A 15,180-nucleotide genomic window follows, 5' to 3' on the forward strand; every position below is an offset into this window, starting at 1 on the left:
TATGAAAAGGCAGACTTCGTTGGATAATCCAGAACATTGTATAAGCGAATGTTGGATAAGTGAGATTCTACTTTAATATGAAATAATTACTGGGATAGAATAATGCAGAACAATATAATCTCTAAAACCGGGACAGTAAATAAAGACCAACAGTCTGAAAGCAGGAAAATTGGAAATTCCACAAAGGAAACAATCAGGGCCAGCTAACACCTCCCAAGAAAGGATTCTTCCAGAAAGGAAGCTGAGAAGGGAGTGAAGCACTGTGTATTACCAAAGTCATTATTATTACTATCATTACTATTATTATTATTATTATTATTATTATTATTATTATTATTATTATTATTGTGTTGCGGTCAACCGTGAAAATGAATACAATCTGGTTCCAAGTATTCAAAAACACTAAAATCAGAATATATAAAAATTAATGTGGTATAATAAAACAGAACAATACAATCTCTAAAATCAGAACACTAAATAAAGAACAACACTCTGAAAACAGGGGAATTCTACACAGGAAACAATCAGGGCCAGCTAACACCTCCCAACAAAATATTCCCATCATCAAAGTCTGTCAATCCTCTGTTTTCTCAAGGCCACAGACAGTAGAAGCACATAAAATATCGCAAAGAACACCACTCTGAAAACAAGGGAATTCCAGACATGAAACAATCAGGGCCAGCTAACACCTCCCAACAAAAAATTTACTCGGGGAGGAAACAGCCAGGCTTTAAAGCTGCAAGGCCATTACATCCTAATCATTTTTCCTATTTGCAGCATTCATACTTGCCTCCAACAGACAAAAAAAACCAATCAGAAATATTGTATATTCACAACCTTTAGGAAATAATATCCCCTGATGGCACAGCGTGTTAAAGCGCTGAGCTGCTGAACTTCTGGACCGAAAGGCCGCAAGTTTGAATTGGGGGAGCGGAGAGAGACCCCACTGTTAGCCCCAGCTTCTGCCAACCCAGAAGTTCGAAAACATGCAAATGTGAGTGCATCAACAGGTACTGCTCCGGCGGGAAGGTAACGCCACTCCATGCAGTCATCCCACATGACCTTGGAAGAGTCTACGGACAACGCCGGCTCTTCGGCTTAGAAATGGAGATGAGCACCAACCCCCAGAGTCGGACACGACTGGACTTAACATCAGGGGAAAACCTTTACCCTTTACCTTAACTACCACCAATTCCTCAATACTTTATTTCCCATACCACCAGACTTCACCACAGCAATGCGTGGCCGGGCACAGCTAGTTATAATATAACTCTTGATGATAGGCCTATAGACATGTATGTTTGTTTGTTTATTTATTTAATTTATATACCGTTCTTCTCCCCAGAGGGACCCAGATGTTCTCAGATGGTATGAACATTAGGTTATTTGCTGTAGTTAAAAAATAACTAAAATGCTGATGTCAGCCTCCAGTGTCAAACTGTGCATTTTTAAAACGTTAAAATTAAAACTACAGTACTTAATCTTTAAAAAGCATAGAAAAGGGAAACTTACTTGTACCTTCTATCAGTAGCTCTTGCCCATGGCTACCCAAAAGTGTACGAGAAAGAAAAGGAGCAAAATCCACAAATATCTCCCTCAGAAGAGGGGCAGCCTTTTCCAGAGCATGCTCAAGTCTCTCTGTAATACTAAGAAAAGGACAAAATTAAAAAGAACAAATCTAAAATTCTGCAAGGAGAAAAAATGCACTGTACAAAATGCATCAATAAGAGTGCCTAAGAAAATAAGTCAATCACCACTGTATTTAATTTTTTTTTCATTTGCTTTACAGTAGGAGTGATAGAAATCTAAACTTCCTACTGACCTCAGAAGAAAGAAGTGTAGAGTGAATCCCTTAATTACTTAAATAAATAGGAAAGTGATAACCTCAGTTAAAAAAAACTCACATTGTTTTAAAAAATACCTCATGTTTGAAGCAGAATCCTCGGGCACAGAAGAAACTGTAGGAACAGATGGTAACCTTGAATTCGATGATCCACTGCCTGCAAAATTACTTGTGTTAATAATTTACATAGTACATGAACATATGAAGTGACTATAAACCATGTCAGACCATTGATCCATCTTGTTCAGCATAGTCTACTCTTAGTGATAGGAGCTTTTCATAGTCATTGGCAAAGGTCTTTACCAGTCTAACTATCCAAAATGCTTTTAACTAAAGAGGCAACAAATTGAAACATGGGACTGTTAAGAACAAAAGCATATGTTCTGTTATAGTGGGTGATAGCTATGTTTGTATATGCAAAAGATATAGGTAAAACTAGTGGGTACAATTTCAAGCTAATTTGCCCAATATATGTACACATGCAAAACTATCAATATTATTTTTTGCATCTTTTGAAATACATTTCATCACTTGCTTCCGTCCAGTTTTTCAATACTTGGTTGAGAAGATCTGTACTATGCAAAATGATTTCTGCATCAAAGACTTAGATGCAAAACTCATTTACGTATGGTATATACCACTGATTCCCAAAGTGGGCGCTACCGCCCCCCGGTGGGCACTGGAGCGATCCAGGGGGGCAGTGATGGCACCTATTAGGACACGGGGCCGGGGCCAGAGGAGGGGCAGGGCCTCTTCCCAAGTGCCGGAGACAGGGCAGAGCACCTGAGGTGCCTGTTAGGACACAAAGGGGGCGGAGCTAGAGGAGTTGGTGTGGCTTCTTCCCAAGAACCCGAGACAGGGCTGAGAATCTATACCTCTCCTGAGGTGCTTGTTGGGACACAGAGAGCGGAGCTAGGGAAGGGGACAGGGCCTCCTTCCAAGAGCCTGAGGCAGGGCTGAGCCTCTATACCTCTCCTGAGGGGCCTTTTAAATACTGTAAATAAATAAATTTTAGGACTAAAGGGTGGGGCTAGGGGTGGGGGCGGGGCCTCTTCCCAAGAGCACGAGACAGGGCTGAGCCTCTGTATGCCTCCCCTGAGGGGCCTTTTAAATACTGTAAATAAATAAATAAATTTTAGGACTAAAGGGTGGGGCTAGGGGTGCGGGCGGGGCCTCTTCCCAAGAGCGCGAAACAGGGCTGAGCCTCTGTATGCCTCCCCTGAGGCGCTTGTTAGAACACGGGGGCGGGGTATAGAGGTTCAACCCCGTCAGGCACTTCGGAGGAGGCCCCGCCCTCTTCTCTAGCCCCACCTCCTGTGTCCTGGCAGGCGCCGCAGGACAAGGATAGAAGCTCAACCCTGCCTCAGAGCTCGTAAGTCCGCCCATCCCAGTCCTGGCCGCCCATTTGTGGCCCCACCCACCTCCCCTCACAGCCCTGGATCTTGAACTAGGAGAGAGGCTCAGCCCCGCCCTCTTGACCAGGAGTCACGCCCACCCCTCTAAGCCACACACCCCTTTCCAGGGGGCGCCGAGTCATATTTTTCCTGGAAAGGGGGCAGCAGGCCAAATAAGTTTGGGAACCACTGGTATATACAATTATAAATTTAAAACAATTGGCATATAGCCTTGCCTTGGAATTCTGACAGCCATGTTTACATTTTTATGTTAGCTTTAAGAAGTTTTTATATTTGTGAAAGACAGAAACAATTATAATAATAATTATTATGATTAACTTTATTTATACCCCACCTTTCTCCCTGTGGAGATGCAAGGTGGCTAACAATCCCACACTTTGGTTATGACCATGGTTTAAAAGGTGCAATACAGATGTTTAGCAACAATTAAATAGTATATTATGCATAAAGGTAAAATAGATGAAAATATAACAAAATATACTTCAAATAGCCCTAAAAACGTACACATACAACCCTGATTCCACCCATTGTTAACCAGCAGAATGCCTCTTATCCTTTCCCAAATGCCTGCTGGAAGAAGAAAATCTTGACCAAGAAGATGGTCTTGATCAAGAAGGCCAGCAGGAATAGGGCATTCTGGTCTCTTTTGGGACCGAGTTCCACAGACCGGGAGTAGCCACCGAAAAGGCCCTCTCCAGTGTTTCCACTAAGCACACCTGAGCAGGTGGTGGGACAGAGAGAAAGCCCTCCCCAGTAGATTGTAGATTATCTACCAGGTTCATAGAAAGTGATACAGTCCTTCAGATAACCTAGACCAGAGCTGTATAGGGCTTTGTACATAAAAACCAGCACTCTGAATTGTGTGTGGAAACATGTTGGCAGTCAATGGAGCTGTTGCAACAGAGGAGTTGTATGCTCCCTGTAGTCAGCCGGTTTGCACTAGCTATTACAAAGTTCAGAAATCAAACAAACCCTGCAATACGTTTTAATTGGTTTTCTTGCTTTTATGTTGTTTCCAGCTCTGTCCCTCCATGATAAGACAAGCCAGGCATGTAGCTGGTGGTGGTGAGGGGGGGGGGGGCTTGAAGGGCTTCAGCCCCCCCCCCCCCGCCCGAAATTCTCAGGTTGGTCCGAGAGAAGGCCTTACATTTATTATCTAAACTGTTATGTTTATTCATATCATAATCTGCTCACCATGCTCAATATATCCCATATGCATGGGGGTATTGGGGTAACGATACAAAAGGTTTGCTAGGGGAGACCCTCTCCCATTCAGACTCAGCCCCCCCCCCAACCAAAATCCCAGGCCCTCCCAAAACAAAATCCTGTCTACGGGCCTGAGACAAGCTATAAATGCAAAGGAACTATATTAAGTTTATTTGAGATATCAGTTTCTGATTTGGGACATTCAGAGAAAGCAACATGGTTTTGGTTTACTCTAACGAGATAGAGAACTCAGTTAGTGCTACAGAACTTGGTACACTTCCAGTTAAAATGAAGGTTTTTTTATTCTAGCACATGCTGCTTCAAGTCACATTTCCCACGCAGACCAGAAGAAGTGATGCAGCAGTGTAACAATTCATTTAAGCAAATGCCTCAGAGAAAGCGGAAGAGAGCCCAAACAATAGTTCCACTTCTGGTCAGATATATTAAACACAGTATCATAGTTAAAACCCCCAATGACTATCTCTTGAGTACTAATCATCTCAAAAACTAGTCTGCCTAGGAATGCAATATGGCCCCGCATTCATGAAACATACATTCCAAGACACCCCACCCCACTGTGAATCCCCAAAATAGTGAATAATAATAAACCATGGAGTTTGGTTTTACTTGGGCTGGAAGCATGCCATACAATAACACCGGAGACCCAAGAGAGGCCCACAAACACTTCCATTTATTGGTCTATCTAGGTCCTCAAGTGTTAATCTATGACTCGTTTGGTCTGGAAAAATATCACAGAATTGCACAGGAGGAACTAGAGAGATGGATAAACATTTCTGGAGAAATATTTTTGGAGTATGGGTAAGTCCAACCATGGATAAGGGATTGCACTGTATATGAAACAGTATTTGTGGGAGAAGTACCACTACCTATAACTAAATAAGGTAGAACATTTGCTTTCCTGTTCCTGCTATCTCTCTGTCCATGTTGACTTTTGCCTACCAGCTAGATCTCCTTTCCCATTCTAAGCCTCCAGGTACTGGGTCAGCTAATGGTAAGTTAGTAGTTTTCCACCTGCCCCATCCACAGAAGAGTAAAAAATACTTACAGGTTGAGGCTCCCAATAGGGTTGCTGCTGAGGACAGTGACACTTTTTGTGGAAATTACTTTATGGGTGAGAACTAGACTTTCATTTTTCTAGGTGAGGAGGCTATTCCTAGTTCCTACGATAGGAATATCAGGTGGGTTTTTTTTGTTTTGTTTTTTTAAACCAGGCAGCAGGTAGTAACAAAGGATTTCATAGAGAGTGCAGAGAGAATGTCAACAAGGCACCAGCCACTAGAATTGCAACAGGCTGCAGGAAATACAGAATGGAGAGACAGTTCTATCACTGTGGGAGAAAGGACAACTATAGGATGTTGATTGCTTCCAAACTAACCCTCCACTTCAAAGAGCCTGGAAAACCTTGGATCCATACAGCCTGGATCTTCTTATACTTTATCCCATAAGACGAGAAAACAAACAACTTGATAGTTAGGTGTGAGGAATTTTTACCACACACTGCATATAGCGTTATTCTGATCTATCCTGACTTGGCTGCTGCAATTGCTCAGGTCCAGTGAACATAACTTTGGCTTCTCCTTGTCCCTTGTTACTGAAAATATTTCAATTTGAACTGTCTGAAGATGTGGAAGGATACTGGGAAAGAAATGAGCTATCAAACGTCTTTTATTTCCTTGCCCTTCTTAGCTTTCAGCCAAGCCAAAGTTAACGCCTTGTTCCAGTCTGCCTAAATGAGACATGTCAGAAGCTACTTGAGAAACTCAAAGTCACTTCTGGTGTGAGAGAACTGGCTGTCTACAAGGGCGTTGCCCAGGGGACACCTGGATGATTCAATGTTTTACCATCCTTGTGGGAGGATTCTCTCATGTCCCCAAATGGAGCTGGAGCTGATAGAGGGTGCTCATCCACACTCTCTATGGGTTGGATTCAAACTGGCAACCTTCAGGTCAGCAACCCAATCTTCAAGTCATCAGCCCTGCCGGCACAAGGGTTTAACCCACTGCACCACCGTGGGCTCCAGTGATATAGATTATCGAGATGCATTTCAATCTAGCTTCTGTCCTGGTTATGGGACAGAGGCAACTTTAGTCTCTACATGGGGATGACTTTAGAAAGTGTTCTAACTTCAGTGGACTCAAAATACTATGAACGAACTACTGACCAAGGATAGTACCTGGAACATGTAACAACCCTGTTAACATCTTCACCAGCTATTGACAAAACTGTTTATGACCTGTAAAGCTCTATATGGCTTGTGTCCAGACTATGTGAAAGACTATCTTTCCCAAAGGGACTGTTTGAGCTTTGAGATCCATGCTTTGGGACAAAGCTTTCTCTTGGATCTATCTCCATAAACAAATTTGTTTGGTGAAGACACATCAGAAAGCTTTCTCAATGACTGTGCCCAAACTGTGCCCATAGAAGACTACGTTGGCACTTTCTTTGCCAATTTGCAGAGACCTTTTCATATAGAAAAGCATTTTACCATTAGCTGGTTGCAGTGGAACTTTAAAAAAGGACAAATGGCATACACTTAATCTTTTTATCTGTAATGTTTTAAATGATCTAAATTACGTTTAATTCGGTTCTGGTATGATATTTATTAAATTGTGTTTCTGTTAACTATATCCTGTTTAACTGGTTTTGTAAGCCACTTAAACAAAACAAATAAGTAAATTTTGCCTGCTTTAAATATACGAGAAAGACCAAATTTATTGAGCTGAATATGAGGGAAATGCTTTACAAAACTGAATACACAGACATGAATTTTCTGTGAAATTACTTTACTGGTTTCAAATCATGGGTCACTACTGAACAGGCCTCCCAAGGTTTTGCACTGATACATTTTCAACTGGGCATGCAAGATATTATCAAAACTCTCCTATAGATAAAAATATTTTCATAGGACCATCATTTCAGCCTCATTAGACACCATAGTCCAAAATAATGCATTTTTTACAAAGTCGGATTGTTTAAACCAAAACCCCAGTTAACCAATGTAAGTGACTTTAGAGCACTATTTCATGTAAATGCTCTAGATAAATGCATGAGGTATAGTTTCCAACTGAGTTTTCATTAAAGGAATGGCTTTAGGAAAAATGACACTTTCAGAAGCATGTTTTCATCTAAAGCACACATGCAAGTAAGTGCAGTAGCTACTTCAAACATGTGGAACCAAAGTGACTTATCTCTCTTATCCTTTCACTGATAAACTGGCTCCTTCAAACTGACAGTTTTACAGACGTTCGCAAGGACATAAAAGAAAATGCAAATAGATCATCTGTCTAGCACCCTTCTAGTGAAAGCTTATTGTTTATTCAAGGTCCCCAAGGGTCTAAACAAATAATGTCTCTAGTAATAAACTGTCCTTAAAAAGAAGTGCTTCTTCCAAAACACTTGGATGTCTTTGAATGCACATATGCAAAGAAAGTGATACCTACTGTGCACTTTAATGACAAGCCTGTAGCTATTAGAAAACGGGTTTTATTCCTCCTTTCCTAACAAAGTCCAGGTTTAGAAACAGGATTTTTAAAGAGAACATCTTGTTAAGTAATGAATTAATTCAGTTACTTGGCAAACAATGAAACTGTTAAGCAAGGAAACCTATAGCACACTATACAATATTGTGTGCTAGAAAGAGAGAGAATGGAAGAGAACTGGGAACTGATCAAAGTTATTTTGCTGCAAAACCCTAATAAGCATTCAACAATAGCGTTCAAACATCTGTAACTGTCTATCAACATTGTGGAAAAATCATTATATACCAGCCTAGCTCCACAGGCCCACTATTGGCTCTGCTTGCCATAAAAATTATTAGACATAAGCTACATTTTACTAAGGAGCCCCAGTGGCAAAGTGTGTTAAAGCACTGAGCTGCTGAACTTGCAGACCAAAAGGTCCCAGGTTCAAATCCCGGGAGTGGCGGGAGTGGCCATTGTTAGCTCCAGCTTCTGCCAATCTAGCAGTTCAAAAACATGCCAATGTGAATCTTTGGCTTAGAAATGGAGATGAGCACCAACCCCCAGAGTCAGACATGACTGGACTTAACGTCAGGGGAAACCTTTACCTTTACCTACATTTTACTAAAACCAATGTTATATAGCGGTTTAACTGTTGGACTACAATTTTGGAGGCCAGGGGCTGAATCCTCACTAGGCCATGGAAACCCACTAGATGGTTTTGGGTCAGTCACACTCTTTCATTCTCAGAAGAACACCTCAGCAAGCGAGAGTTCAAAAGTGGCAGGCTAAAACCAGGGAACCCCAAGCTATGGCTGATACCGAATGAGAGACTCCCCACTGGGCACACAGAAGACTAGGAAGGCACTGAACAGACTACGCTCTGACACCACGAGATGCAGAGACAACCTTAAGAAATGGGGCCACAAAGTGGAATCCATGATATGTGAGTGTGGAGAAAAGCAAACCACAGACCACCTACTATAATACAGCCTGAGCCCTGCCACATGCACAATGGAGGACCTTCTTATAGCAACACCAGAGGCTCCAAGTGGCCAGCTACTGGTCAAAGGGCATTTAGTATAATTCCAAGTTTTTAACTTTGTGTTTTTAAATACAGTGTTCCCTCACTTATCGCAGGGGTTACATTCCAGGACCACCCGCAAGAAGTGAAAATCCACGAAGTAGGGACACTATATTTATTCTATGTGTAGAGGAGAGCAAACCACAGACCACTTACTACAATGATGTCTGTACTTTGTTTTAGCAGTTACAATATACAGTACACCGGCAAAGAAGAAGAATGGAAGCTAAATAAACCTTTTTTATTTCCAACCCTTCCCTACACTCCCCCCTCCTTCCAAAACCCTTTGCACACTGCAAAAACCCATGAAACAGCAAAAATACCGCAATAAATGTGTACATTAATATTAATTGAAAACCCGTGACACAGCGAGGGAGCTAAAAGTAAACTGAGAAGCAGAGAGGGAACACTATATATATTACAACTGTACTCTCGGTTCGCTTCTGATACTATACACAAATAGCCTCAAGCAAATCCATCCTGAACAAATCTTATCAGGAAAAACCCACAAAAGACTTGCTTCAAGGTTGCCATAAATTAGAAATAACTTGAAGGTAGATAGAAACAAGTTGCCAAGGCACCTTTGCTTCACCTTGGATTTTGGTTGTGGGAGTATCTTCCTTACATCTCCACCACTATATACTCTTTATTTTGTGCTGGGAAACTGTTACTGTTTCTTTGGAGAGAACTTCCATTGCTACTGTGATTGCCATTGAAGAATGGTTGCATAAGCAAAGCAAAGCAACAAGAGAAGGTCATAGCTTAGTGGCAGAGCAACTGTCTTGCACACAGACAGCTCTGTTTCAACATCCAGGATTGCTGAAATGTCTCCGAGGTGTTAGGGAATTGTAGTGAATGCGAAACATAAGGTGGAAGGGCCAACAGTTAAAAATCAGAAAGACAACTTCATATGGCCTTACCAGAATCAGCTATTGATTATTTTGTAATGTGACTAGTGATGAATGACTGTCTCTATCAAAATCATCCCAACAGCATTCTGAATCGTATTTTTAAGATGCTTTTAGAAAAAGAGTCTACATGTGTTTAGAGCCCTAGAACATTTTTCTTCGTATTGGTCTGAAGAAAACTAGAAAGGATAAGGAGCCCCTGGTGGTGCAGCAGATTTATCCACTGAGCTGCTGAACTTGCTGATCAAAAGGTTGGTGGTTCAATTCCGGGGAGCGGGTTGAGCTCCCGTTGTTAGCCCCAGCTTCTGCCAACCTAGCAGTTTGAAAACATGCAAATGTAAGTAGATCAATAGGTACCACTCTAGTGGGAAGGTAAGGGCATTCCATGCAGTCATGTCAGCCACATGACCTTGGAGGTGTCTATGGACAACACCGGCTCTTTGGCTAAGCAATGGAGATAAGCACCAACCCCCAGAGTCAGGCACGACTAGACTTAATGTCAGGGGAAAACCTTTACCTTACCAGAAAGCATAAATGAATTTCAGTTATTGGGTTGGGGTGGGTAGGGGAGATATCTAAGGTGGTTCTATACCAAGAGCATCAACAACTCCTTCCACTGAACTGACAAAGATCTCTTCTGACATTATGTTGACAGTATAAAATGTAGAAATAGCTCACATGTTCTAGTCTTGCTCAAAACAATACAGCAGGCCTCCCATATTCATGGGCTCAAATCCAACTCAGTGTGGATGCAAATGCAGATAATACTGCACATCTGAATCCGGGGAAGGGGGGATGCAGGAAAATCCAGTTCTGCCTTTGGAAGAGTAGTTTTTATAGTCAATTTGAACATTACAAAAGCACGCATCTGGAAGGCTTGCCAGAGCTGAGGGAGCCTCAAGATGGCACTCCTGGCAATGTGTCTCACAGTCAGACTGATGCCTCCTCGGCTGCTGTCTGACGCCATTTTTAATAGGGACTTATAACCCTTGTCTTGCATTTGCAGTCTCTCTGTGTCTGTGAATGTGAGGTAAGGCTTATACACTCTGATTAAAAATACAACATGGCAGCAAGTTCTGGCATTACCAGAAGTGTCTCTGAGATTCCTCACTTCTGCCTGTGGAAGAGTGGCTATTCTTTCAATTAATTTGAACACTGAAAAGAAATTGCAGAAATATTAATGACTTACACTTATTTCACTTGATTCTCATTTAAACCATCCCAGGTTTAGTAAGGCAATTAGTGACTAACCACATGAACTGCAAATATGAACTACAGTTTCTTTCTTTGCCATTTTATTTTGCAGAACTTGTCTCTGTTCCTTCTTACCAGGAGATCCTCCAATTACGTCCGGAGTTTGGGCAGAATCCATAGAAGAAACCACACTGACAGCATTTGTGGGCATGTTGACTGCAGCTGTAGTTGAAGCCACCGATTTCTTTGGTGCCACAACTACACTCCTGTGAAGAGGAAAACACATTAAACATGTCTCATTTTAAACCTGGCCCACAGTTTTATGATTTTTGTAGCTACATTTGTTTAATAGATCATACAATAACTTTTGCTTTTGTCAGACTATGCTTTAGAAAACTAAGATGTACTTTCTATAAATACCAATACTACTGATCAAAACTAATTGAGCCAAATAAAAAGTATGCCACTATGGGAGGCAATAATATTTCATGCTTGATAAGTTTCATCTGAACTAAAGCTTTATGTTCAAACTGAGGGTGAACTGGGCAAGTATAACAATGTGAACTTAGAACATTCAATTCTTAAGTAACTTATTGTAATTTTTTTTACCCAAAATGGTATAACTCACATATTAGTATACATACGATTATACTGTATAACAGAGTTCAATGTTTTAGGCATCAGGGAAAACAATCTAATTTTACATTACTAAAACATCATTATGACAACTAATTTCAATTAAACAGTAATGCTTTCTTCTGAATACCTAAAAGGCCCAGTTAAACATACACTAAAGACACTCTTAATTGCGAGTTACCTCCATAAACATGCAAAACCTTAGCTAATGAGCTAAAGAGTACAGCTGATATATTGTGAGCTCCCAAAGCAGTGCTTCCTTTTAATTGCCTGGTGTTAACTATAAGCCAAAAGTCTTCAACATTCAATTTATTTAATCACATCTTCTGTTGACAGTAGTGTATGCACACATTTAAAGTATTCCCTTAATAGCATTAAAGCATACAGTTCCTAAATAAGATGTTAAAGCTGGCTCCAAACACAAGAGAATATAAAAACTTTCAAAAGGTTTATAAATTTACCGTAAAGGTATATTTTTTCTTGGTTTGTTCACATTTTAAGGCTTAAGGATTATTCTGTATTCTAGACACAGGTATTCACCATAGTGTTGCTAATATTAACTATACACTAGTCACACAAATAACTACTTGAGCCCCAAGGCAAGAGGCTATGTTTTAACCAAATTGTTCTTATGTGTAAATATACAGCGTTCCCTCACTTATCGCAGGGGTTACATTCCAGGACCACCTGCAATAAGTGAAAATCCTCAAAGTAGAGATGCTATATTTATTTTAATATTTGTACATTATTTTAGTAGTTATACACTATTTTAGGTCTTTATCAACCAATCGTGTGTTGATAAATCGCCTCCTTCTCCTCCCGTTGCCGCTTGGGCTCCTATTCTCTCCCTTCAGCTTCTCCTTCCTCCCTTCCTTAGGCTGTAAATTGTAATTTTATTGATTTATAATATTCTTTTAGAATTTATTGAAAAGCCACAAAACAGCGAATCCACGAAAAGCGAACCGTGAAGTAGTGAGGGAACACTGTATAATAACACTGCAACAATGGAGTACAGAAGACTTTATCTATGTATATGAGATTTGCTTCCAATACTAAATACAATTATTCAAGAAAAGGAACTGCTAATTTAAATAAAATGTACACATAACACTGGGATCATTCCTTATCAAATTCAATATTTGGATACTTGGAAATAATGCTTGAATTTAATTAGAAATTGTCATGGTTATAATTAAGAATGACAAAAAAAGAATATTAAAAAATAAGAATATTTCTATCCTATCTAGAATTGAAGACTGGCAGGAGACAGGAAGTTCATATGTAGGTTATTGTGTATGTCCTTGCATGCAAGTTGAGTTCTTCTATCAGATGCACTTCATTTTTAGAGCAGGATATACTTCTGGGACAGAATTATGATGCTCGTGGAGAATCTACACCTGCTTTTGATGAGCGGAAGGCAGACCCTGTTGATTCCAAGCAAGAGGAAAATGAGGAAATTAAAAGGTTCAGTGCTAGAGTCCAGGAGGAACTTGAGCACACACCAGAACAGGACCACACACACCAAAACAGACCCTTTCTACAATCTTTGAGTCTACTGTTTCCTACATTTGGAATACAAAAGTAGAAAACAGCAGACTCAAACATTGTAGAAAGATCTGGGCTATGATTAGGAAATACTAGCTGTGCCCAGCCATGCGTTGTTGTGGCAAAGTATGGTGGTATGGGAAATAAAGTATTGAGGAACTGGTGGTAGTTAAGGTAAAGGGTAAAGGTTTTCCCCTGACATTAAGTCCAGTTGTGCCTGACTCTGGGGGTTGGTACTCATCTTGAGTCTACACTGCCATATAATCCAGTTGAAATCAGATAATCTGTATTTTATAGGCAGTGTGGAAGAGGCCTGACTGAAGTGGCCCTGGGTTGAGTGGGTTGCTAGGAGACCAAGTGGGTGGAGCTTAGCCTTCTAACCGACAGCAGACCAAGTGGGTGGAGCTTAGCCTTCTAACTGGCAGCAATTGGATAAAAACAATTATTCCTCTCCCTCTAATTAGGACTTTATATTTCTTTTGTTTTTGTTGTATGAACGTAGAGGCATGGATGAGGGGTTGTGCTGCCAAGTTTAGTGTTTCTGGGATGTGTAGTTTTGTTGTTTTGTCCTAGGTCGAAATTTCATCACCCTTATATATATATATAGAAAGCAAGAGAGTGAATGATTGAAATTTGCAAGCCCAGCACTTTGTGCATAAAAACCAATACTTCAAGCAACCGAAGAGGTGACTTTATACATGGACATCACCTGATGGCAAATACAGAAATTAAATAGGTTGCATAATTGAAAGCAGAAGAAGAAGCTCATTCTCTCTGCAAAAAGAAGACCAGAAGCAGATTGTGGCACAGACCATGACCTGCTAATATAAAAAACCATAGTAAAGCTAAAGAAGAACACAAAGGCCACCACTGTGCCAAAATACAACCTAAAGAATACCCCCATAGAATTTAAAGTTACAGTAAAAAAAAGTACACTATTAAGTCTAATTGACCAGGAGCCAGAAGAATTCTGGGCTGAAGCCAAAGTGAAATCCAGAAAGACACAACATGAAGCCAAAGCCTCAGTGGAATCTCCTCAAGCAGTTAAGCACAGATGAGAAGCAGAAATATAAGATGCCAGGAATCAAGTCAGAACCTTGAACTCTATAGTAACCAGTGCATAAAAATAGAAGGTGACAACAAAAAAGGAAGAGCAAGAAACCCCTTCCACAAGATCCTAGAAATCAAAGGAAGACACCATGCTACTACCTGAAAACAGCAAAAGGCTTGGAATTACTGCTGTAAAAAGTGAAGAGACACTATTATGAAATATTAAATTAGGGTTCTCCATGCCACCATATTTCCAATTTCTATGTATGATTGTAGAAAATTGGGCAGTAAGGGCTTCTGTTAGGAAGAAAATAAACTTATTTAAATGTAGTGCTGGATGAGAGTTCAGCCCTACATTTCATAGCTTGTTTAAAAGGCATATAAATTGGTCCTAGACGAAACCAAGCATGAACTCTCCCTAGAGGCCAAGAACATTAAACTAAGACTGTCCTACTTTGGACGTAACATGGGAAGACATAACACACTAGAAAGGACAATCAAATGCAATAGAAAAAGAGGGCAAACACAAAAGCAATTTCAAAAAAAGAGAGGCACTGGAGAAATAATGCAAAGACAAAAATTGGTTTTCTTCAATAAGCCACCTTGAGTCCCCTTCGGGGTGGAGAAAGATGGGGTACAAATGGGGTAAATAAAATAATAAATCAATAAATAAATAGTGCTATGTAACAACATTTGAAAAAAATCTGTTCCTAGTTTGAACATGTTATTCCTGTTTAATTGTGCAGAACTGACTTTGAAAGTAGTTGTTATACTCCAGAACTTTGTTTTTGTGGCTGCCACAAACAAGTTGAATTGGTTG

At 40.4% G+C, this 15,180-nt stretch overlaps 1 protein-coding gene across 7 annotated transcripts in view; it reads right to left on the reverse strand.

The window, feature by feature from the left end:
* lrba (LPS responsive beige-like anchor protein) overlaps positions 1-15,180 on the reverse strand; it is a 424,775-nt gene that overhangs the window by 304,255 nt on the left and 105,340 nt on the right. For 6 of the 7 annotated variants that reach the window (XM_008111990.3, XM_008111989.3, XM_008111988.3 and 3 more), the window contains 3 exons: positions 11,265-11,395; positions 1,922-2,000; positions 1,513-1,646 (listed from right to left, as the gene is read on the reverse strand). In XM_008111990.3, the coding sequence (XP_008110197.2) occupies positions 1,513-1,646; positions 1,922-2,000; positions 11,265-11,395 (344 nt within the window). The remainder of the gene's footprint in view (positions 1-1,512; positions 1,647-1,921; positions 2,001-11,264; positions 11,396-15,180) is intronic. The other variant, XM_008111987.3, reaches the window with a different exon arrangement.

The sequence above is a fragment of the Anolis carolinensis genome, chromosome 5 (assembly GCF_035594765.1).
Source record: "Anolis carolinensis isolate JA03-04 chromosome 5, rAnoCar3.1.pri, whole genome shotgun sequence".
Lineage (NCBI taxonomy): Eukaryota > Metazoa > Chordata > Lepidosauria > Squamata > Dactyloidae > Anolis > Anolis carolinensis.